The sequence below is a fragment of the Hippocampus zosterae genome, chromosome 14, assembly GCF_025434085.1.
Source record: "Hippocampus zosterae strain Florida chromosome 14, ASM2543408v3, whole genome shotgun sequence".
Classification (NCBI taxonomy): domain Eukaryota; kingdom Metazoa; phylum Chordata; class Actinopteri; order Syngnathiformes; family Syngnathidae; genus Hippocampus; species Hippocampus zosterae.
The window spans coordinates 11,313,233-11,335,471 of record NC_067464.1 but is presented as its reverse complement, the minus strand read 5'-3'; the positions used below and the strand labels follow the sequence as shown (position 1 = coordinate 11,335,471).

The 22,239-nt window shown below is 41.8% G+C and overlaps 1 protein-coding gene across 4 annotated transcripts in view; it reads left to right on the top strand.

Moving 5' to 3' along the window:
- Window positions 1–22,239, top strand: part of asap2a (ArfGAP with SH3 domain, ankyrin repeat and PH domain 2a) — a 44,254-nt gene extending 22,015 nt beyond the window's left edge. The window contains exons 4-30 of one of the 4 annotated variants that reach the window (XM_052086180.1): window positions 773–847; window positions 4,678–4,727; window positions 4,960–4,986; window positions 6,572–6,701; window positions 7,376–7,461; window positions 7,798–7,873; window positions 7,950–8,036; window positions 8,732–8,835; window positions 9,056–9,125; window positions 9,286–9,373; window positions 9,909–9,957; window positions 10,151–10,317; window positions 11,463–11,596; window positions 11,904–11,998; window positions 12,087–12,276; window positions 12,589–12,674; window positions 12,919–13,034; window positions 13,357–13,424; window positions 13,505–13,612; window positions 13,722–13,935; window positions 14,659–14,811; window positions 14,920–15,025; window positions 15,588–15,646; window positions 15,820–15,899; window positions 15,982–16,101; window positions 19,703–19,795; window positions 19,965–22,239. In XM_052086180.1, coding sequence (XP_051942140.1) covers window positions 773–847; window positions 4,678–4,727; window positions 4,960–4,986; window positions 6,572–6,701; window positions 7,376–7,461; window positions 7,798–7,873; window positions 7,950–8,036; window positions 8,732–8,835; window positions 9,056–9,125; window positions 9,286–9,373; window positions 9,909–9,957; window positions 10,151–10,317; window positions 11,463–11,596; window positions 11,904–11,998; window positions 12,087–12,276; window positions 12,589–12,674; window positions 12,919–13,034; window positions 13,357–13,424; window positions 13,505–13,612; window positions 13,722–13,935; window positions 14,659–14,811; window positions 14,920–15,025; window positions 15,588–15,646; window positions 15,820–15,899; window positions 15,982–16,101; window positions 19,703–19,777 — 2,613 coding nt within the window. In that variant the 3' untranslated portion in view covers window positions 19,778–19,795; window positions 19,965–22,239. Of the gene's footprint in view, window positions 1–772; window positions 848–4,677; window positions 4,728–4,959; window positions 4,987–6,571; window positions 6,702–7,375; window positions 7,462–7,797; window positions 7,874–7,949; window positions 8,037–8,731; window positions 8,836–9,055; window positions 9,126–9,285; window positions 9,374–9,908; window positions 9,958–10,150; window positions 10,318–11,462; window positions 11,597–11,903; window positions 11,999–12,086; window positions 12,277–12,588; window positions 12,675–12,918; window positions 13,035–13,356; window positions 13,425–13,504; window positions 13,613–13,721; window positions 13,936–14,658; window positions 14,812–14,919; window positions 15,026–15,587; window positions 15,647–15,819; window positions 15,900–15,981; window positions 16,102–19,702 lie in introns of all 4 variants that reach the window. The other 3 variants (XM_052086181.1, XM_052086179.1, XM_052086182.1) reach the window with 3 other exon arrangements.

Sequence of the window (22,239 nt, the reverse complement as noted above, 5' to 3'; positions counted from 1 at the left end):
ACACAAACATTGCACTTCAGTGTGTGTGTGTGTGCGTGTGTGTGTGTGTGTGTGTGTGTGTGTGTGCGTGTGCGTGTGTGAAGCCCCGGTTTTCCACGGCGGTGGCCAATGAGCCGCTGCCACTTCTTATTTCAGGTTGATATAATCAAGTCTGATCCTGCTCCTCCAACAGCAGCTTGTGTATCCAGTACAACCCTCTATAATTACTCGCTTGATGCCATTACGGTGACAACGATATGACGGCATTTAGTCACAATGATGCCTTGAATTAAAGTAATATGAGATGCTGTCAAACTCGGATCTGGATGTGAAAGCTTGCAATTGGAGCCAGCCTTTTAGAGAAGCTTTTAAACAGTGGAACTTAATTTCTGAACATATAGTATTACTACACGCGTGTGCGCTTTCACACAGCGGCACAGCTTCCCACAATCAGATGTGTGACAACATCAGGTCTTGCATCGGGTTTGATGTATAAAATACTTTTGCTTTCAACACAGCAGAATGCGAGGAGTGTTAAAATATATACCCATGACCCGACATTTTGGAATACAATTATGCATCGATGACGTGCCGCCTTATAACGGCTCTGACACTACATCCGAGGGTATGAAATTAAAGTCAAGTCATTTGTATTTATTAACATTGCAAAAGTTGTCCTTAAGATTCTGAAAACTGTGTTGAAACATATTAAGAGGTGTTCCTAATAATTTGGTTACAAAAACACTCAAAGCATTTGACCTCAGCAGCTTCTGGGTGTGTCTCTCTTGTCCAGTTCCAGAACATGAACAACATCATCACCTTTCCTCTGGACAGCCTACTGAAAGGAGACCTGAAAGGAGTCAAAGGGGTAAGTCAGCGCTGTTTTGGTGTCACTTGACAAGCAAACTTTTACGAACGGGATGGATGACAAGCTTGGAGGTTTTTGCTGAATCTTCATCAAAACTGAAGTTGGGTGCTTTGCTCAAAGGCATTTCAACCACAAAAGAGGTTGTGATCATGGAGAACTCTTTATCGTTTAGTGTATTTTAACCTGTGGCCCTTCTGTCATGGGCTGCATTCTTTACAGAGGCTGTAGAACCATGTCCCCATGGTCTGTCTCTCTATCTCGGAACTCTTTGTCTCTCCTTGTTTAATTTTGTCTCCGCATCAATGTTTTCTCCAACAGTCTGACATGGCTTCCTGTTATTGTTCTCGCAACTCTCTGCACCTTTTTGCTCTTCCCCCTTTTTGCGAAATTCCACAGTCTCTCTATGCGCTCCTTCCTAATGCTTGACCACTCATAGTTGATTAGAAATGTGAACTATTCTCATTACACAAATGCAATGGAGTTAATGAGCGGTTGAACTTTTTGTATCCTCATCACATACAGGTAACATTAATGTCACGACTACTGTAATGTGAGTTGAACTCTCCTCAGCAACCAGTTGCTGAAGGCAATATTCAGCAGTGTTCCCACTCCTCTTCTCACCTCCAACGTCTTCTTCCTCCTTCTCCATTATCGCTCTGCGTGGCTTTCCCACGAGTCCGACCTGTCAGCAAATGGGGGAAACAGGATCATGTCCAGACTCGCTTGACAAGCTGTTGAAGCCATGGGGAGAAAAAGACAAAGTAACAAATCAACTTGATCGTCATAAAAAGAGACTGGAGATGTCTGTGAAAAGGAAAAGAAGTCAAGAACTATGTGTAATGAATGCCACTCACAAATGTTAAGTGGAGAAAAAAGTGCAGTCATGTGTGGAGAAATGCTGATATTTTTCTTTCATTTTTAAAGTTTATATAGTCTTTTATGTTATGTCTTTGGACACCTATATTGTTGTGAATTGTCAGATTTCTGCTCCTCAGTACAGTACATTAACTTCCAAATCGGAACGCCAACCCATTTTTGTAGACCAAATCAGAAAATTTTTGGACTTCCCACTTTTGTGGAATGCAGCATTAATTTCCTGGTGGTTAATGCTTTCCACAAACATGTCAATACTCCCCCACTGCAGTCTTCAGTAATGCTAATAATAATGGCGTGATCGTGTCTAATCTAGCAACCTTTCTAGGTTGTGCCCTGCAAAGAAAAAAAATGCTCCATGTCATCTCTTTTCATTTCACCACCCAAGACAATCTGGACTTTGTTTGGATTAGTTGGAGTCCAGCTTCCACAAAATGACCGTGGATGGGTTCCTGCAGGACCTGCTGTTGTACCCCTTAAAGATAAACAGACATAATACACTCCCAGGCAATGGAAAATGGAAAGTGCTGAGTCTAAAAGTCGGTTGTGCTAACGGGGGATTTTCATCGTGGACAGCAGCGTGATGTCATTCTTGTAGCCGACCCTCTCGGCAGCATCAGCCATCCCGTGGTTAGAAGGGCACTGTCGAATCAGCCGTGTTTGGACAAGTAAGGCGCGAGATGAGAGGGCGTTAGTGGTTCTGAATGGAGCCACAAGAGTCCAGCTGAGCCCTGTGCCATTGTGGTTCAGTGGCTCGTGAACCACCCACTCCCGCTTACCGCTTGAGATTTTTAGATTAAAACAGTCGCCTGTTCACAGAGTCTGCAAAAAGTGTTTCATAAAACTGTACTGTAGTCTTAGATTACAGTAAATACTGTGGGTTAAACCATAATAACCAGTGGTTGGATTGTTACCGTTATTCATTGTCACTGTAAAAACTAGAGCCCGACCAATTGATCGGCCGGCCAAAACATTGGCCAAAATAAACGACGTTTGCCGATTGTCTCTAGCTGTATGTATTCTAACCATTTACAGCATATTTAACCAGTAACGCTGGTTTCATGAATTCGTAGATGTAAATCTATACAATAACCGTAAACCTTCGCCGATAGAGCTTGTTTCATTGCCGTGACTAGCATCGCTAAAAAAAATGTGTGGGTGAAGCCATTCTAATTTTGTGCGAATCCATACTAATGATCTGACCATTTTATGTGTACCGGTAGTTTATCTTGGTCAGGGTCTTGGCAGAGGCTCGACTCAGACAGCTGACTTTTGATGAAAGACAGACTACACCCTTGGCTTTTTGTCAAATGATCACAGGGTACTTGTGAACAGGGAATTCAATGGGAATCGATCCCACGGCAGCTGTATGGAAGTCAGATATGTGAACCACTACGCTTAGCATCATCCTTAAATTGCAATTCCGGGATTTTTTATTATTATTTTTCAATGAACATGATCATCAGCTGCCCTCTGTGCTCCTGTTTGATCTATTTTGAGTAAATTGAAGTACCTGTATATAGATGAACTCTTTCCGTAGTACAAAACCTTGTCTTCACTAGTGCGGTCAGCTGCACGGAAGTGGTAACGTGACTGAGGAAAGCGCAAGAGCAGCCAGTATTGCTGGTAGGTGGTGGCAGATTTGCTAATGGAAGCAATTTTTAAGGGCATGACATGATGTTCTAGCTTCTTTACTGACTCCCAGCCAGAATGGGAGCAAGTGTATTAAAATCTGCTTCTCCCAGAGGGAGTATTATGCCCTGCCTCTTGGCCTATTCCGCCATTCCCTGTCTAGCCATGCCCACGTGTGGTATTTTGAGCCATTACTGTTTTTCTCGTTTCTCAGCCTCTGACATTTCCTTCCGTCTACCCTTTTCCAGGTTGTTTTCGCAGCTTCCTTTGGGCTCTAACCTTTGCTTTCCAGACTTTTCTTTGTTATCTACTCCTCACTCTCATGCCATCTACCCTTGAACGGTTCGGTGAGTGGCAGAGTGCTCTTGGATTTGGTTCAGTGGACCAAACCTGATCCCGGGGTTTGAGAAGTTGAGCATGCCACTCCTCTGCAGTTTAAGGAATCATCGATAGTGGAATCGCCATCCCCTGTGGAACTGAAACTATGACATTCCACTTTCTAAGCCCATGTTGCTTGCTTCATTCTTTTTACAGAAAAAAAAATCTAAAATCAGTTTTGTATGGATATAATAACCCTTTGGTAGTCTCATAGTTCTGACTGAATCTGTTTACTGTGGAATTGGGCGACACTCAAAGCTGTCTACTTACCACGGACTTAGCCTGTGTTTAATTAGCACCACAACAGCAGGGGTGCTGTTTAATCAAAGGTTTTCTTCGAGCGGTTGGTTAAAGCTCGCCCTTGATAATGAAAAAACTCAGCATTGCCTCTCGTAGGCGTGACCCGTGGAATTAAATGTCCTTCAAACAATCACATGGCCTCCCAGTGCCCTGCTGAGACAGCTGTGGGCTGCATCTAAGTGGAAGGTGATTTGGTTCTGTTGATTCTCATCGTCACATACACATTGACTTTGCTCATTAGTCACGATGGAAGCTCTCAGCGTGTTGCATTCCGCTCAGTGGATACTTGCATTCCTGTTTTTGTCTCGCTGTACAACCATGGTTGCTTTGTCTTTAAACCATTAAAAAAAATAACTACGGTAAGCAACTTTATTTGCAGATCAGTGATGAGATACCCCTTGATTAATTATCACTATTACTTTTTAAATGCAGCAAAAGTTCATACCTGCTATTTTTGTGGGAGAAATACAGCACTAAAACTCTTCATTCTGGATTTTTCCTTATTTGTTGGTTGACCATCCACCTCAACATTCTGCTCTGGGATGCACATGTACTGTTATCTGTGACTACCGTACAGTTTTATTATACACATTTTCAGTCTCCACAAATGTCATGTACCCCCCTTTTCTTTTTTTTTCCCTGCACAGGATCTGAAAAAACCTTTTGACAAAGCCTGGAAGGACTACGAAACTAAAGTGTAAGGTGGCTGATTCCAGCCAATTTGAATTGTTCATTTTGAAATGTGCCTTTGTTGTCTTGACTAACCACTCTCCCTTGCTTTAACATCCCCTGTGATTTTTCTCTCACTTCCACAACATTGTAAATAACCTCGGTCGTCATAACTTCCTCCTCACTGAGAAGCCCACATCCTTGTGGTTGTGCATGCAAAATAACTACAAAAACGGTGCTTTTTATATATATCTTACAAGCTGCAAAGGGCATTCCTTACTGAAAGGGTAATACATCCTCTCTCCAAACCTTTTTAATTAGAAAGTTCAATCTTGGTAACAACATCAAGCATTCAGCCCGGTGCTGCATGGCGTTCATCCAACATCAGTCAGGTCAGCTTGTGTGCCTGAAGGGATACATCCAACAAAAGCACTCGTGATCTAGCGCTTTTGAATTTCCAGTCTGGAGCATCATGCCACTTTTAATACTGTTTGTTCAGGGGTTGAGATTCACTTTTTGTATTTCCTGACTAAAATCTGAACGCAGAAGGCATTCTCATGTAGGAAAATAGTTTTTCAATTGATACAGATATGAATGGAAAACGCTTCCTGAACTGACAACACTGAAAGTGAATGGATTCTCTGCTCCGTCATCACTGAACAACAGTTGTCCTGGCTTGTGCCCAAACAGCATGGCAAAAATTAGCGATAGCCATGATGACTATAAAACGCGGTGATGCCCTGCCATAGTTTGGCAAGCTCACGCCAACCGCATGTCAAGTTCAGCATTGAATTGAATCTCGAAACGCAAAGGTGTCAAAGCCATTTTCAGTGTGGGCCAGATTGTATCGGCCTGTTATGACTGTGAAACTCAAAATGGATATATAATCTCCTCATTAGATTATTAAATGTACACAATTGTCCCTGCTTTCAGGCAGAAACAATTACCGGTAATTGAATAATTCCAATAAGTGCATTGTCAAAGTCGAAGAAAAATCAAAATTAAGTTGAGCGTTGGTGATGAGAAGTGGCAGTAGGTAGTGTCAGAGAGTGAGAATGTCCAAAGTTTGGGATAATTTTACACTTAAAAACAAAGTTAAATGACAGTGTCGCCAATAAAAAGCATAATTAACAGACTACAGCAGAATGTCTACGATTGTAGCACAATCACGCTAACGCTACACACAACACGCTATTTTAATGTAGCCTACCATCGCCAGTTAAAGTTTATTGTAATGACCAAGCGGAAAATTGCAGGGTGACTTGGACCCTCCTTTTTATGTCGACGCTATTCATACAGAATGGTGAAAAGCTAAAAAAGACACACACTTGCTGAGTTTTACAGGCTGTTCAAAATGGGCCGCTGTCACATGCACACTTTACACGAGATGCAATGTTCTTTAAAAACAAAGCGGCTTGTTCGCACAATGGCCTCTTTCCATCTTTTTTGGACTTAATGGGCAGACAGATGCTGAAAACGAATGACTTCATATAATCTCTACGTGAGCACTCATCGAACACGCTGCAATATTTCTAAAATGAATAATCCAAGAACTGCATTCTTTTTGTTAAATGCGCCAAAGAATATCGACCACATGTTGCATGCAAATGGAGCCAACCCTCCGTTGTGTGTGTTTCTCTCATTGCCTGCAGGAGTATGCACCATGGTTGGTCTTTGTTTAAAATCACATCCAGAAATTGGCCACATACTCTCTCAAAATAAATCCACTTATTTGTTTGTTTGCTTTTAAAACTAATAAAAATAAAGTAAAGGGAGTGATTTCTCACAAAGACCATTGTTGACCGTCTATTTGCGTTCACCGGCGGAGTTGAGGCGAATCAAATTCACCCCTGCAATCTTTCTCTTTGCCAGCACCAAGATAGAGAAGGAGAAGAAGGAGCATGCGAGACAGCACGGCATGATCAGGAGCGAGATTAGCGGGGCGGAAATTGCAGAGGAGATGGAGAAGGAGAGGAGATTCTTTCAGCTGCAAATGTGTGAGGTTAGTTTTGTTTAATTGTCGCCGCTTGCCAAATTCCACTTGATTGGCGGTACTTTGAAACCTCTGAGGTTGAACGCAATTCTTTCTGGGATGGTGCTCGACCTCACATTTGTTGGATTTGGGGAAAAAAATCTTATGATAGAAAATGATGGAAATAGTGGAGAAGTAATGTCGCCATCATCATAATTAATGAAATGTAGACCACTTGACGCAATAAATAAATTAAATGCGCAAAAGCTAGTACCGGTACTTGTATCAGATGCATGATTGTGTTTCAAATTGCTGTCATTTTGCATTATGCCACTTCAGGTCTATTTTAATTTATGGTTCCCCTATTTTACCACTTTTAAAAAAAATGGCCACGAAAGCGCCAACCATAAGTAATAGCTGTTTAGAAAAATAACACTTTAACCAGAAAGAGTGCAAATGCCATTGTTGGACAAATATTTAAATCCAAAAGGTGTGTCATTTGGATTTCGGATGCACACTACACATGCTTTGTGATTGTAAAGTCTAAGCCGTTTTGATTTAAGATTTACTTTCACGAACTTGAAAGATACCACTTTGACTTTGAAGTGAACAAGATGAAAAGGGAGTGAAAATGTATTTAGAACAAAAATGTTCCCTCTGGCTGAACCTTTGTCCAAGCAAATCCATTTTGCCATTTTTTGCAGTATCTGCTCAAAGTCAACGAGATCAAAATCAAGAAGGGAGTGGACCTGTTGCAGAACCTCATCAAGTACTTCCATGCACAGTGCAAGTACGACATCCGCTCTATTTGGAATCATGCAATGCTCGTCGCCTCGGAGCGAAATCGTCTGTTGGTGGCCACAACTCCCCGTTGACTGTTCTGTGGTATTGGAATAAATACATTTAAAATCAACTCCAAAGCCTCATCGAATAAATTAATTAAACAAAGACGAAGATTAAGATGAAGGACTATTTTGCTATAATTACAGGACATTTTCATTAGTTTTGTGAGCATAACATGTAGTTTCAGTTTGTTTTTCAAAAAACATTTTCGTTTTTATTTCATTTCAGTAGCAACATCTGTTTTTTCAATTTTAATTTGTTATTCTGTTATGTTTTTGTTCAGTTTTTTTCAGGATGGTCTCAAAGCTGTAGACAACCTGAAGCCTTCCATTGAAAAACTGGCCACCGATCTACACACAGTGAGGATTATTTTCTTTGCACTTCTTGAACCTCCAGTCTGTTGCTCTATGCAACATTTTTGTATGTCATCACCAGATAAAACAAGTGCAAGATGAGGAGCGCAAGCAGCTGACTCAGTTAAGAGATGTTCTTAAGACGGCGCTACAAGTGGAGCAGAAGGAGGTAACAGACACACTCGACTGTATTTTGTTATTCAAAATATACCCTAAAAGTGATTACTTTCGGAACTCTTCATTTTTTTCTGAAGTTTACTGTGAATTTGTTGTCACATTGTTCCTTATAGGCGAATTCAAAATTGTGCAATCTCTGGGGTCTTCCACTTTTGAAGTTCCACTCTAAGTACACACAAGTCCTCATTGGGTTAATCCTTATGCGCAAAGAACTGTTGAAATGTGAAAAATTGCATCTTGATCTTATCTGAAGTTTTCTCCTCTTTCTTACCGCCTCCACAATTCGTGAAACAAGTCTAGAAGAGTAAGTGTATCAAAACCAAACACAATTATGTCTATTTTCATGTTGTTATTATCAGTGTTTTGCTTGTTTGTCGCATTGCTTGATTTGTTGAAATAAACTTTTTTTTTTTATTGGGTGGAGGGTTGTGCGCATTTTTTGGGGGCGAGGGGAGAAATGTGATCCTGTTGGCTATGTGCACATCTGCTGTTAAGATATGATTATCGATACAATGGTATTAGTGTCATCACTGGCCTGGAGAAGTTTCCAGCTACCAGACAGTACTGCTTGCTTTATTTTTGAGTAGGGCCTTTCTACAGTGATATCACCACCTGTCAATGTTGATATTGATTATTGATGGATAAAAAGTTCCCGCTACAGTATTTCCTTGGTGTGTGTTTTTCCAGGAATCCCAGGTGCGGCAGAGCACCACCTACAGTTTACATCAGCCGCAAGGCAACAAAGAGCACGGCACCGAGCGCAGCGGCTATCTTTACAAGAGAAGTGATGGGTGGGTTTTTAAAACAAAAAAAAAAGTAGTCGTTTTTTTTTGTCCACTCTAGATAGATACTTGATTCATCCGCCGTTTTTTATGACACTTTTAAAGAAATATTAATATAACCAAATGCGGTGTAGTTTGTCTTGGTATAAAAATGCCTAACATGCATTTGTACAAACTATCCAATGGAATGTATCTTATCTATGCCTCTGCTGATGAACCTGTGCTGCAGTTTGAGGAAAGTATGGCAGAAGAGGAAATGCACAGCAAAGAACGGATACCTCACCATCCCGCACAGCACTGTAAGAAAACCACCACTGTATAAACAAACAACATTAATGCGTTATGAGTCGCTGATGATGGAGTTTGTTTTCAACTGAAATGGATTGATTTAGTCCACATTGCCTGCAAATATATCCAATGTTGTCAACTCCACATCACCTTCTATTGTCCGTCCTGCAGGCGAACAGACCGCCGGCCAAACTCAATCTGCTCACCTGTCAGGTGAAGCACAATCCTGACGAGAAGAAGAGCTTTGACCTCATATCTCGTAAGACCAGCCCTTCTTTTTAATTTGATGGATGAATGGAATTCTTTCAGATGCTGAAATGTGTTGGTTTTTGCTAGCTGTAGGCTGTATTCATCAAAATGACAAAATCATGAACGATTTGATTTCTTGTGGGGAGAATCTTTGAGTTTCAAATTTTGAATTGAACTACTGAAATAAACAATTTGTTCACAATATTCTAATTTATTAAGAAGCGGCTGTAATTCGGTGCTCATCCCGAAAATCATCCAATTCTGCAATAATTCCGGACTGAAGTTATAATGTTATCAGGATTCGTTTTGTTGTTGGTGAAAAATGTCTCTACTAATAAGTCTTTTTGGTGTAAAAATCTATTAAGAGTTCAAAATGTCTTTGGCATTATAATCAAGCCTATGCAATGTACAGTAACATAAATCGATCCTTAAAGCTTTCCGAAAGACAACATCATCCAAGGTCTTAACAAATTTTGATTTCCATTTTAAAATGTTGCCAAAGCAACTCAATGAAGAATGCTCTGCTTCATTTTATTTTCTTTCAGATGACAGAACGTATCATTTTCAGGCCGAAGATGACCAGGACTGCCAAATGTAAGAGCCCATTCAGTCTTTTTCCTAAAGAGAGCCTTCACTCAAGTTCCCCTTGTACCCACTTGAAACAATTTTCCAGTTCACACCGAGACTATTTACCCCACTTTCCCATCACCCTTTGTTCATTCTCACCTACTTTCTCTTCCTCCTCATCCCTTCCCGTGTGTGTCTTCTCTCCTGCTCCTCACTGCAGTTGGATCTCAGTGCTCCAGAACAGCAAGGAGGAGGCGCTGAACCAGGCCTTCAAAGGTGACCAGCATGTTGGCGAGAACAACATCGTGCAGGAATTGACCAAGGCCATCCTGGCGGAAGTGAAGAGGATGACGGGAAATGACGTGTGCTGCGATTGTGGAGCGCCCAGTAAGTGATGACAATGGGATATGATTGACAGGAAAAAAAAAAAATCCATGCATTTTCTAATCCGTTTACCCTCATGAGGGTCGCGGGCGTGCGGGAGCCTAGCTCGGCTGTTTTCGGGCAGTAAGCGAGGTACACGCTGGACTGGTTACCAGCCAATCGCAGGGCACACATAGACGGACAACCATTCGCGCTCACACTCGCAACTAGGGACAATTTAGAGTGTTCCGTTAGCCTGCTATGCATGTTTTTGCAATGTGGGAGAAAAGCAAAGTACTCGGAGAAAACCCATGCAGACACGGGGAGAACATGCAAACTCCACACAGGAAGGCTGGAACTGGAATCGACACCTAGATTTCTGCACTGTGAGGCCGGCCTGCTAACCAGTTGTGCTCTGTGCCGCCACACAGCATATAATATGGTTTATCATTTTGAAGGGATTTATATTTAAATCCCCACAGTAAATTTGACCATGTGTCTGTCCTTCAGCAGTCATATGAATCCAGTTTGGACTAAAAAGACGTTTGGCAGCTGTTAAACTTTTTCAAGGACATGTCACCGTTTCACACTCGCGACACACTTTCCACGCCTCTTTGTGTCGAAAGCAATTGTTGTTCTAGCACTGACATCACCATTGGATGAATAAATCCTACTATTACGCCTCTGATGTGCTAAAATACTGGGCACGCAGGTGAAAGAGGATTATTCCACATACGGTTGATGGTGGGAGGCCTCGATTTATACATATATTGTCCATTTTAAAAAATAATATTGAAACAGGTGTGAGCAAAATATGCCTTGAGGACTACATATGGTCTCTTTACATTATCAAAAGCTCTATTATATTTGTTGCATGTATAGTTTTTCAGCTTAATTAGTTCAAATGCATTCATTCATTTTTAAATTAATTTTCATTTAGTTAACCTGTGAAATAATGGACTCATTTATTCTGAATAGTGATATGAAATATTTGTACAATTAATTTCCATATACGTTCATTGATTAATTAATTATCTTACCACTCTTTATCCTGATGGTGAAATGGAGGTGTCTCTTTGAACTACTGCCATGTTATCGACAGTACAGACACTTTTTGAGAAAATGCAATATCTGCAGTCCAATATGCAATTTCCTTGTTCTTTTTCCAGACCCGACGTGGCTCTCCACCAACTTGGGCATCCTCACGTGTATTGAATGTTCCGGCATCCACCGGGAGCTGGGAGTCCATTACTCCAGGATCCAGTCACTCACTCTGGATGTACTTAGCACCTCTGAGCTCTTGGTAGGCTACTGTCTGTATTTCTCATCTCCCTGTGCTTCTCCAGCTTTCGCATACATAATTCTGGAAAATCGGGGCAGCATGAAAGCTGTCGAAGAGGTCGTCATACTTTGAATAGCTTGCATGTTTTGGAGGGTTTACAAATTGTTTGACTTGGACTCACCGCCTGTGGCTGTGCGCCAGATAAAATGACCCCATGTTGTAAAACGCAGGATACTGTTGAGGCTGTCTGCCACTCCCTGATTTAAATGTTGATCAATGCTGCGCTGCTCAATGCGGTGCCTAACTGCTCCACTTGCGCGTTCCACAGCTGGCCAAGAATGTGGGGAATGCAGGCTTCAATGAAATCATGGAGGCAGGTTTAAGTGCTGAAAAAGCAGTGAAACCCAATCCCGCCAGTGACATGTAAGTGCTCTCCTCCCTCCTCGTCGCCGCCATCGTTACATGCGTGAATGACACCGCTGATGAGCTGACACTCGGCATCTCCTATCAGGCAGGCGAGGAAAGACTTCATCATCGCCAAGTACACCGAGAAGCGCTTCGCCAGGAAGAAATGTCCCGACTCGGCTTCGCGGCTCCACACGCTGTGCGACGCCGTCAAAGCTCGTGACATTATCTCCCTCATTCAGGTCTACGCTGAGGGAGTGGACCTGATGGAACCCATACCGCTAGCCAACGGACATGTCAGTACACCCATTTGCACTCATTGGCACAACATCTCAGGTATAGGCTAGCTGTGTCAAAAATTCTGCCTTCTCAAATATAAGACAGTAAACCTGCGTTTATTGCAGGGAATACAATTTTGGTTGCAGCAGGGCCACAGTGCACTGCGCTATAGCAGGGAAACAGTGTACATTTATGGAATGTTACGGCATTCCTTCATCCTTTCCGAATGATTTTGAAACATGATCTCTTTTGGCTGTTGATTTATGTCTCGCTCCGTTGCGTTGTCCAAACAGAAAGGTCAAATAATGCTAATCTATTGTGTCCCTTAGGAGCAAGGAGAGACCGCCCTCCATCTGGCTGTCAGGCTGGTGGACAGGACCTCTCTTCACATCATCGACTTCCTCACCCAGAACAGGTGAACAAAAACTACACCGGTGAAAATCACTGAGCAGACGGCTCATTTGGCGAGCCTATTAAACGGTGATATGTTACAATGGTCCATTTATCCGAGTGACATTTAAAAGGTGCTGCCTGTCGAATGTTGACATTAGCCGGAGGGCGGATGCCTCTAAACCTGATTATGGATACAAAAAGTTGTATTTTACTTCATCAGAACAACTGCTTTTATTAATCTCTTTGCTATATCTGTCTGTTTGCAGTTTAAATTTGGATAAGCAGACGGCTAAAGGCAGCACGGCGCTGCACTACTGCTGTCTGACTGACAACAGTGAGTGTCTGAAGCTACTGTTACGGGGGAAAGCCTCCATAGACATTGGTAAGCAAGGAGGTCTTCTTCTTTTGGTTTTTATTTACAAAAAGGCTGTATTCGGACATCATGGTTACACATGTTGATCTTTTCTCACGCAAACACACATCTGTAAGGTTTAGTTCCCAAGAGGTTCGGCTCCATAACGACTCTTTCTCACAACACTAATCATTCCTCTGCTGTGACTTGTCGTCAACAAAACACACTGATAATGTCCACAGAGAGGCAGAGGGCTCAGTGTGGGAAACGTTTTGTGTCAGTGAGGGGAAGGAAAGCAGGTCAAATGTTTGCTCCATTACTGATCCTGCATTTCTTCGGTCTTCCCTTTCAGCTAACGAGGCCGGGGAGACGCCGCTGGACATCGCTCGTAGGCTCAAACACCTCCAGTGTGAAGAGCTGGTGAGTTTACTGCTTTTGACCGCAGGTGCTCACTGGTCACTTGCAACATGCATGCTCAGTTTTGACATGTGTGTGCTCAGTTGAACCAAGCGTTGGCAGGGAAATTCAACGCGCACGTCCATGTGGAGTATGAATGGTGCCTGCAGCATGAAGATCTGGATGAGAGTGATGAGGATCTCGATGAGAAGGTGAGAGTATTTCCAGTGGGTTTGGAGGACTTTCTCCTTTCAGTACGACACGGCGAACATGCCTGTTTAGCACTGAATTGAGACTTCCATCTTCCTCTGTGTGCTACAGCCCAGCCCCCACCGCAGAGAAGAGCGTCCGGTCAGCTGTTACACACCGAGCACCAACTCCCACTTGCATGGCCGCGAAACCAAGGACAAGCAGCGCTCCTATCTGCCAAATTTGGTCAACAACGAGACCTACGGCACCATCGTCAACAACAACCCTCCGCAGCATGGACTGCCCGCCACCACCTCTGCCCCACCACTTCCGCCGAGGAACCTGGGTACAATGTTCCTCGCTATATTTTATGAATAAACACCCTTCAGCCATTTATTGCATGCTAAGTGAAGAGAGTGAATACAATAAGCACACACAGGAAGTAGTTGCTGTTAGCCGCAGCTCTCACGCAGACACTCACATGCAGACTTGCTGATGTCATGCCACCACCAGGCCCGCCACTAAAACCTTACATACGGTATTTTCTCACAAGCTTAAGCTACAATTTTTCATGTTCCTCTACACATGTTAAAAAAAACGTACATATAAATTTAAATGTATTTCAAGTGTGTGGGAAGAATAAAGCCAGAAAAAAAATACTTTGCTCTTTCCGTATTGCAAATGCTCTTGTGCTAAAATGGGTTCACTGTAATGCTTTTTGCCTGTGTTAAAAACAACTGACATCATGTCTGCATTTGGAAGCTCTATAACTTCTGCAGCAAACCAATTAAATTTCTGAAAGAAAAAGCTCTCTGATTGCATACGTGCTACTAAAAAAAAAACCATACTGTAGCTCCACTGGCCAACCGCACTGTGACATGCCCATCACAGATCCTCTTTAATAACGTTAGTGGTCGTTTGGAGCTCCGCCAAGGAGCACCTCGTCTCCCAGCCGCACCATTACTCACCTTCCCTCTCCCCCTATTAATGTGCCTCTAAATTTCACTCACGGGTAATCAGATTTTCCCTTCCTTCTTTTGACGAGCCTCCTCTTCTTCCTCATTCACAGTCCAGTTGGTAGGCCTCGGCGGGACGAGTCAGCCCTCGTCGTCCAGCGGCTGGAAGCCCGCTTCCTTAGAACTGGTTGGTCGGCAAAGATCATCTTCGGATCCCCCCAACATGCACCCCCCTGCTCCGCCCATTCGGCTTACCTCTACAGCCGGTAAGCATGATGCAAGTTATATTATACGTATATATGTATAAAGTAAATATAATTGAATGGAGGATGAAAGGATATGCGAAATAAAGGCGGTATCACAATATGCCACAGGTTTGGGTCCTTCTCCTGCAGGAAAGATCGACTCTCTTAGTTCACAATCCAAGTCGGGCCAAGGACCTGCTGGATCGAGAAGCAGTCATCAAAAGTCACCGGCAGGGTGAGTTTCAGATAAACATTCATACTGTGTATGCATTCACTTTTGTGTTAGGTTAAAGTAGGTTTGGTAGTTTTTTTCACAAATCTGATTGATTGGATATTTACAAATAGTATGGGAAGTTTACAAGTTTATGCCAAAAATAAAATCAAGAAACTATTGTCAGTTATTGCAGTACGGTAGTTACAGTAGTTCGGTAAATTATGGTAGGTAGGATTGTGTAAAAATAACATTGGCCTAAAATGTTGCAGTTAGTTGGTTGTGTTAGGTCAGTACAGTACTTGTTTAGATAATTTAACTGCATGTGTGTTGTTGTAAATATTTTTTGGGTTTGTTGATTCTGCTAGTCACGGTAGTTAACAGAATTAAGAACGGTGGGATTCCTATGAATGTTACATGATTGGTTAGTGAGTTAGTTGTGTGGATTGGCAGCTCTCGTATTGCAGGTGTATCTAATGAAGTGTCTGTCCATAGTCGAGTATAAGATGACCTTTGGCCGAGTAGCCATTCCACATCCTGTTCTGAATTCCGTCAGTGAATCACTTGTTTTCCTTCTGTTTTGCAGGAATGATAAAAGTTTCAACCGAACACCACTAAATCGGACAGCATCTATTGAGCGCCCAAGTGAGTAAACTGATTAAAACAAACGCACACAAAAAAAGGAAGCCTGCGTGGGCAGGCGGTCATTTAAAAGGCTACACGTCAGTTGTTTCTCCATCCGGTGACTTGATGGTTTGTGCTGTGGAAGCGTGCAACCCTTGTTGTATTTGCGATATAATTTCCTCTTCCCGGTCCAGCTAAGGAAGTGCCAGGATGCCCCCAGAGCTCCATAGGTCACGCTCTGCCTGCAGCCCACCACTCTCGGAAGGCCTACACTGTGAGTTAATCCTTTTTTTTTTTGTCCTTGTCTTGTTAACTAGTTTGTCGAATTGTCCCACTATGTTCTACTGCATTATCAGAAGCACAGGCCGAAGCGAGTGAAGGCCATGTACAACTGTACGGCAGACAACCCAGATGAACTAACCTTCTCGGAGGGCGAGGTCATTGTGGTGGATGGGGAGGAGGACCAGGAGTGGTGGGTCAGTATCCCAATGTGTATATGTGTGTGTATATGGATGTTTGTATCTTTCAGTACCAGCAACACACAACAATGCATATCCCAATTGTGTCCAAAAAAATTGCAAATATGTCTTATGAAGCATGTAGTGCAAATCTAGCCTGAATACTGTAGACACATTTTTGGAAATAGGTCACTGTGACCAAGTGAGTTTTTGAAGATGACATCTTTGTGTGTAAATGATCAAAACTCTTGTCGTAATGCGTGCATGTCCAGCATTTCCATTTGTTTTTCATTGTATTGTGAATGCTTCTTTTTAAAATTATTATTCTTGGAATGTCCGTTAGGTGTGAGGTAACCGTATTTTTGGAATTTAAAAAAATAATAAATAAATGCAATTAACTGTGCAGAACGTAAACCTGGATGCACACAACCTTGCTGACTGACCATCTGTCAATTTACCGGTACAAGAATATAATCAGTGTTAAAGATAGCATCTCCACATTAGATACTTTGAAAAATAATGTGCACTGTCTTCAAACGTTTATTAATTCGAGAAACAGATTTTTTTTGTGGGTGCTATTGGTTGGGTTGGCAACAGCGTTCAAATGGGCTCAGCAATTAAATTGTCTGTCTGTGAACAATAGCATTTATCAATACTTACCATCTATATTCCATTTTCCTAATGGGAAATGAGGAGGCGTCTATTTGATTGAGGTATTCATTTATTCAAGTGACTAATGCAACCAGTGACTAATTCATTCATTACTAATTCATCTATTAGAATCGAGGCCGCAATTTGTGAAAATACGGTAATTGTCATGCACCCTCAAAACGATCCCTGGTCTCAGTTCCACGGTAACCATGGTAGCGTTCGCAAAAAGCTCTGAGCTCATCTTGAACCGTGTCTCACACAAGCGCGCACAGAATCCCCCTCCTCACCCCCACATTACCCCACTCTCGCTTCCTCAGTGGAGCCCCTTGTGCGAAAGTGAACCGCCAGCTGCAGCCTTTGAATTTGGCCGTCCTCACTGTCCCCCCCCCCTTAAGGTCTCCAACATCCTCTCCGAGCATTTAGTGTTGTTCGTGCTTCTGTATTTTCTTTGCCAGTGCACAAAAATGTTCTAGCTTTGTCATTTTCAGGTGTAGAAATGACTAAATGGAGCTTTTCAATGTTGCCTTCATTGTCAAGGTAATGATCGGACAATCTTGTTGTTCGCATCTTAGTCAAATAGCCGTCTTGTGTCCTGTGAAGTAATGAATCTCCTTGTCATCAACGAATATGATACGCATACCGTATTTTTCAGACTTAAGTCCTTTTGGAGTATAAGTAGCACGAGTCCAAAAAATGCATCCTGGTCAATCATTGCGCCTTTTAGTGCTGTAAATACTGTCGTACGCTTATGTTGTGGCGGAAGCTACACTGTAAACTAGTGTTATGCCACACCTTAGTTGCCATTAAGACTACCTATTCTTCTTCTTTTGTTTGGCAGTTGGCAAATAGTTTTGGAATATATATACAAGGCGCACCTGAGTATAAATCACAGGACCTGCCAAACTATGAACATAAGTGCAATTGATAGTCCGAAAAATACGGTCATTAAAGGGACAGTGTGTAAAAATGTGTTTATTTTTCCATGTTCATGATTTCAAAAACTCACTATTTCAATAATGTGCAAAAAATTGCAGGTGAAATAATCTCGATTTATATTACTATACATAGGCCGTGCCTCCCCTAGGGGAGGCCGCCATGTTTCATCTGCATCTTTCTGCTACGGATACCCGAAGGAGACAAACTTGGCGAACGTAGTTCCTCAACATGATGACTACAGCATATGTAACAAATGCAATGCACTGACTCTGTCACTTGAGGGAATACTAGAAGTTTTTTATGATGACATTTTGCTTGCACCTCTGCTGAAGAATTTGGTGGAAGTCTTACACAGTTGTGGTCTCGCCGTACTGTGCTTGCTTCAAAATGCACACACTTTGAGCTTAATGGCATTACATTCTATTGGTTTAACACTAGATGGCACTAAATTGTACACACTGTACCTTAATTAAACATTACAATTAAAATGATGCCTATCATTTCACCAAAAACCCTTCCAGCAAGCCCTTTTTGTGTAGTGCGTAGCAGTGTGTGTGTGTTTGTGTGTGTGTGCTCGCGCGCACGTGCGCTTTAGAAGCTGAATCCTTTTGTGTCCAATTTCCATTAAAGTTACTGAAGGGAAGCCATGGGCCGAGCGAGAGAAACAGTTTTAAATTATGTATAGAGAAAGTTGCAAATATTTTTGATAACATGACAACAAATGTTCAAGTCCGGTGAAACCTCAAAAGTGGAACTTAATCAGTTTCAGTATGCTACTCGTACAGTTGAAACTGTTTTTCCCATCGGAAATACAGAGTTGTTATGACGTACAAGTACGAGATGTATGAGAGCATCTGTGACCACATTTTTAACTCTGAAATCATACTTACTCAATGAAATGAAAGAAAATTCTGTTAGTATGGTGCAACGCCACACAGTGCTACTTCTGCTGTGACCAGACATACAGTACAGACACAAACACAGAGTTTCACAAGTTACTATTGTATTGTATAGTCTGTACATGAGTTGCTGCACCATGTGTGTTCAAATATCCCATACCTATAACACTGCAACAGATGCTCTTTGTTCACCCAATAACATTTTGCATTGTTAGTGTTAAGCTAACAGACTTTTCCAAGGCAAGCGGCAGTGGTTGATTTAAATACACCTTTGTTTAAGGTTTCACTTGACAAAACCTTGGCTCACATTTTGAAAAACACCTAACGTGTGAGACGAGGTACTGCTCAAATGACAATAATCAATTTCAGGGTCCAACTAAATTTATCATCGAACCCTTATTTACACACGTTTTGCGTAATTCTCATCTGTCACACAAGTGCAACAACAAGAAATAAACTCCTGTATAGTACAACGAAAATAAAGTCAGACTACTTATGTTTCAGATGCTTGTCAGACATGTAATGAGGATACTGGAGTCTTTTAGTTATTGCTGAATTAAATATATTCACACGAGCATACCATTTTCCATCGCGCTTACTTCTTGTTTGTCTATTCCAGCCGACTTCCAGCAGGAAGCGGGATACGCACTGGTACGCCAGCAGGGCACATAAACAAACAACCATTCAGCCGCATTAACGTTCATTTGGGAAGCGTGGGGGCAGAGGGAAGGTGTAGTCCTGCAGGAAAATCCACTCATGCATTGGGAAAACATGCACACTCCATACAGGATAGCTGCGTGTTCACCACACAAGTCACATTTTAAAAGCAATCTCACTGGCCATGGTATTTCTTTCGATCAAGACACTAAATTATTTCTTGTGGGGTTTTTTTCCCCCGTATTTTATTCTTCTGAAATTAGTTTGAGTTCCAAACTTTGGAGGTTCTACTGCATCTAATAATGAATATTGACAACAACATGTAGCCATATGCAGAAGAAATGAACTATTTAGCTCCAATAGGTGTGTGCTGTAGTACAGTAATTCTATTTGAAATTTGGTCTAAACATAAAATGGTTGCCCTCATGTGGAGTTTGTGTTTTGTGCTTATGTTCGCCTTGTGGCCTCTTTTCCAGCTGGGCCACATTGAAGGAGATCCGATGAGACGAGGAGCCTTCCCGGTCACCTTTGTACACTTCATTGTGGACTGAAATGTTACTACGGGGGAGGTCAGCAACTGCGCAAATTCAAAGTCCCGGCGTCCCCTCTCAGTGACCGTGATGACATTCAGTGGTGTTTTTGAACTGCCTGGTGTTTGTGACGAGAACACAACCGAAATGATTGTAGTGAATGACATCTCACGATAAAAGCACTTTCTCTTGCCGCGCCGTCACACAGGATGAAGGTTGTGCACCACTCTCTTCCTCCTCCTCATCGCCCTCCAAGTGAAATGAGCAGGCAGCAGGCCTTAACTGTGCACGAGCAAATTAAAACACATTTATGGCGGAGGTTGACTTCACGATGCCGTTTTAAAAACAAACCAAAGGATGGCAGGAGGCTTCCCAATTGTCCCATTTTGGGAGAGAAAAAAAAACGACCAACCACGTGTCATGTTATGCTCTCTCTGCCTTGTAATGTAAGTGAGCAGCATGACTCCTTCTTTTAGTGTGTGTGTGTGCGTGTGTGTGTGTGTCATCTCTGCCTTATTAAGTAGCAAGGAAATGTCTCTGTGTCGTAAACTGACAGTGTAAAAATATGGCCAAAAATATCATAAATGTCCCCTCTGGAGTTCAAGTGCATTATTACTATATGGCGATGACACCAGAACGTAAGTGTGCATTTTTTGGACAAAAATAACCCTTACTATCACACTTTTGCTGAATACACTGTTTTTAAATGTATAGTTTGCACAATGAAACATGACTTATTTTCACACGTTTGAGATTATGCTAAACGTTGCCAGGATCCTTTCAAATTGTGCAAAACTGTCCTCACAAACATTGATATATGACACATTTTCAAATAGCAAAAAAAGCCCCACATAAAATGTTGAATATTGGAATATAAAACACAACTCCTTGGTGCTTTGCCGCTTTTTTTGTTGTTGTTGTATCATTTCCACAATTAACTCATTCACTCCCAAAGACGTTTTTAAACGTCTTTTCAGACTTGGTCCAGAATTGGCTGGTACTGAATGAGTTAAGAGATCCATTCAACTTCAAATTTGCCCAGACTATGAATACCGGTACTTTTGAATGTACCTGTGTGCGTGCGTGCTCATTATGTCTGTGTGATGAGCGCTTGACATTCTGCCTCTCTTGTCTAGACATTTCTCTTGTGTTGACATTTCCACACAAGAAAAATGCCCGGATGAGCTTCATTGACTCCATTAGACAACTAACGTCCTTCTTCCTGCATTTGTACAGAAAGTGCGTTGTTTTTCATATTAACACAAGCATTCAATGTAATTAATTTCGAGTTGTGTTGCGGAGCAACTGTGTATACGCAAAAATCATAATGAATGTTCCTTTTGAAGCTGACACCATCAGAGCCTTGGTGAGTGACAAAAATCGCAGCTAATATTCAATGTGTTTTTATTATTATTATTATTAACTCACTGGAAACAGGATCTAATCTATACATGTGTAAATAGACGTGTATCTTATTTAAATGTAGCGAGTCTGAAGGGTACACTGACAGCTGGACTTTAGTGTAAGTGTAGAAAAAAAATCATCAGTTGTCGTCATTGGATGTACATAAATGGGGAATGAAACTGGAATAAAATGACATAAAGAGTGTCTGTCGTTGCTTCCAGGAAGCGTGATGAAAGTGGCTCAGTATGTGCAAATGTTCATTGATTTGAAAGCTTTTAAAGCAAGGTGCCTGTTCTGTTCCATTAATGTTGAGTCCACTTAAGGCTTAACTCCAACTAGTGCGAGTATATCAAGTGTCCAGCACTTTCTCATGTCCTGACAGCTTCCTTCCATTCTCTTTTCCACTGTAGGTGAGAAACAATTCAGAACCCCAAAAAAAATCATGTGGCTAACAATGCTTTATTAGCCTGTCAGTTGTGTTTAATCCCATACCAAAGGTCATTCATCACCCTCTGAGAAATTGTTTATTTTTTTTCAATTGAAAGCTCATTTTGCTAGTTAGCTAGGCTGTGAGAGGTTTTTATTTTTAGTTCTTAGGTTACAAAGAATCAAGTGATTTTATTGTTAGTTCTGTGCAATTGATATCAGATTAAAATTGTATTCGGGCCCCACCTCAAAATGAGTTTGACACCCCTGCTCAACTGGAAAAATGGTGTTGAAAATGGATGGATGTTAGCTTGCTAACGGGCTATTTAGCCAACAGCTAGCTACCCAGACCATAGACCAGTAGATTAACGGGCAATACATTTTGGTGATAGATAAAGTCATTGAATGTACATAATGATCAAACTGTTGCCAGTACAGGCGAAGTAACAGGTTGACATTCTTAACTGTCATGCAAGTATAAAGAGAAGTGATCCCCTATACATTAAAACTAAAATGAAGTTGTCTGTGTGTGCTTTGCGATTGACTGGCAACCAGTTCAGGGTGTACCTTGCCGACTGCTGGAAGATGACTGGGCTAGGCTCCAGCATGCCCGCGACCCTCATGAGGATAAGTGGATCAGAGAATGGATGTAT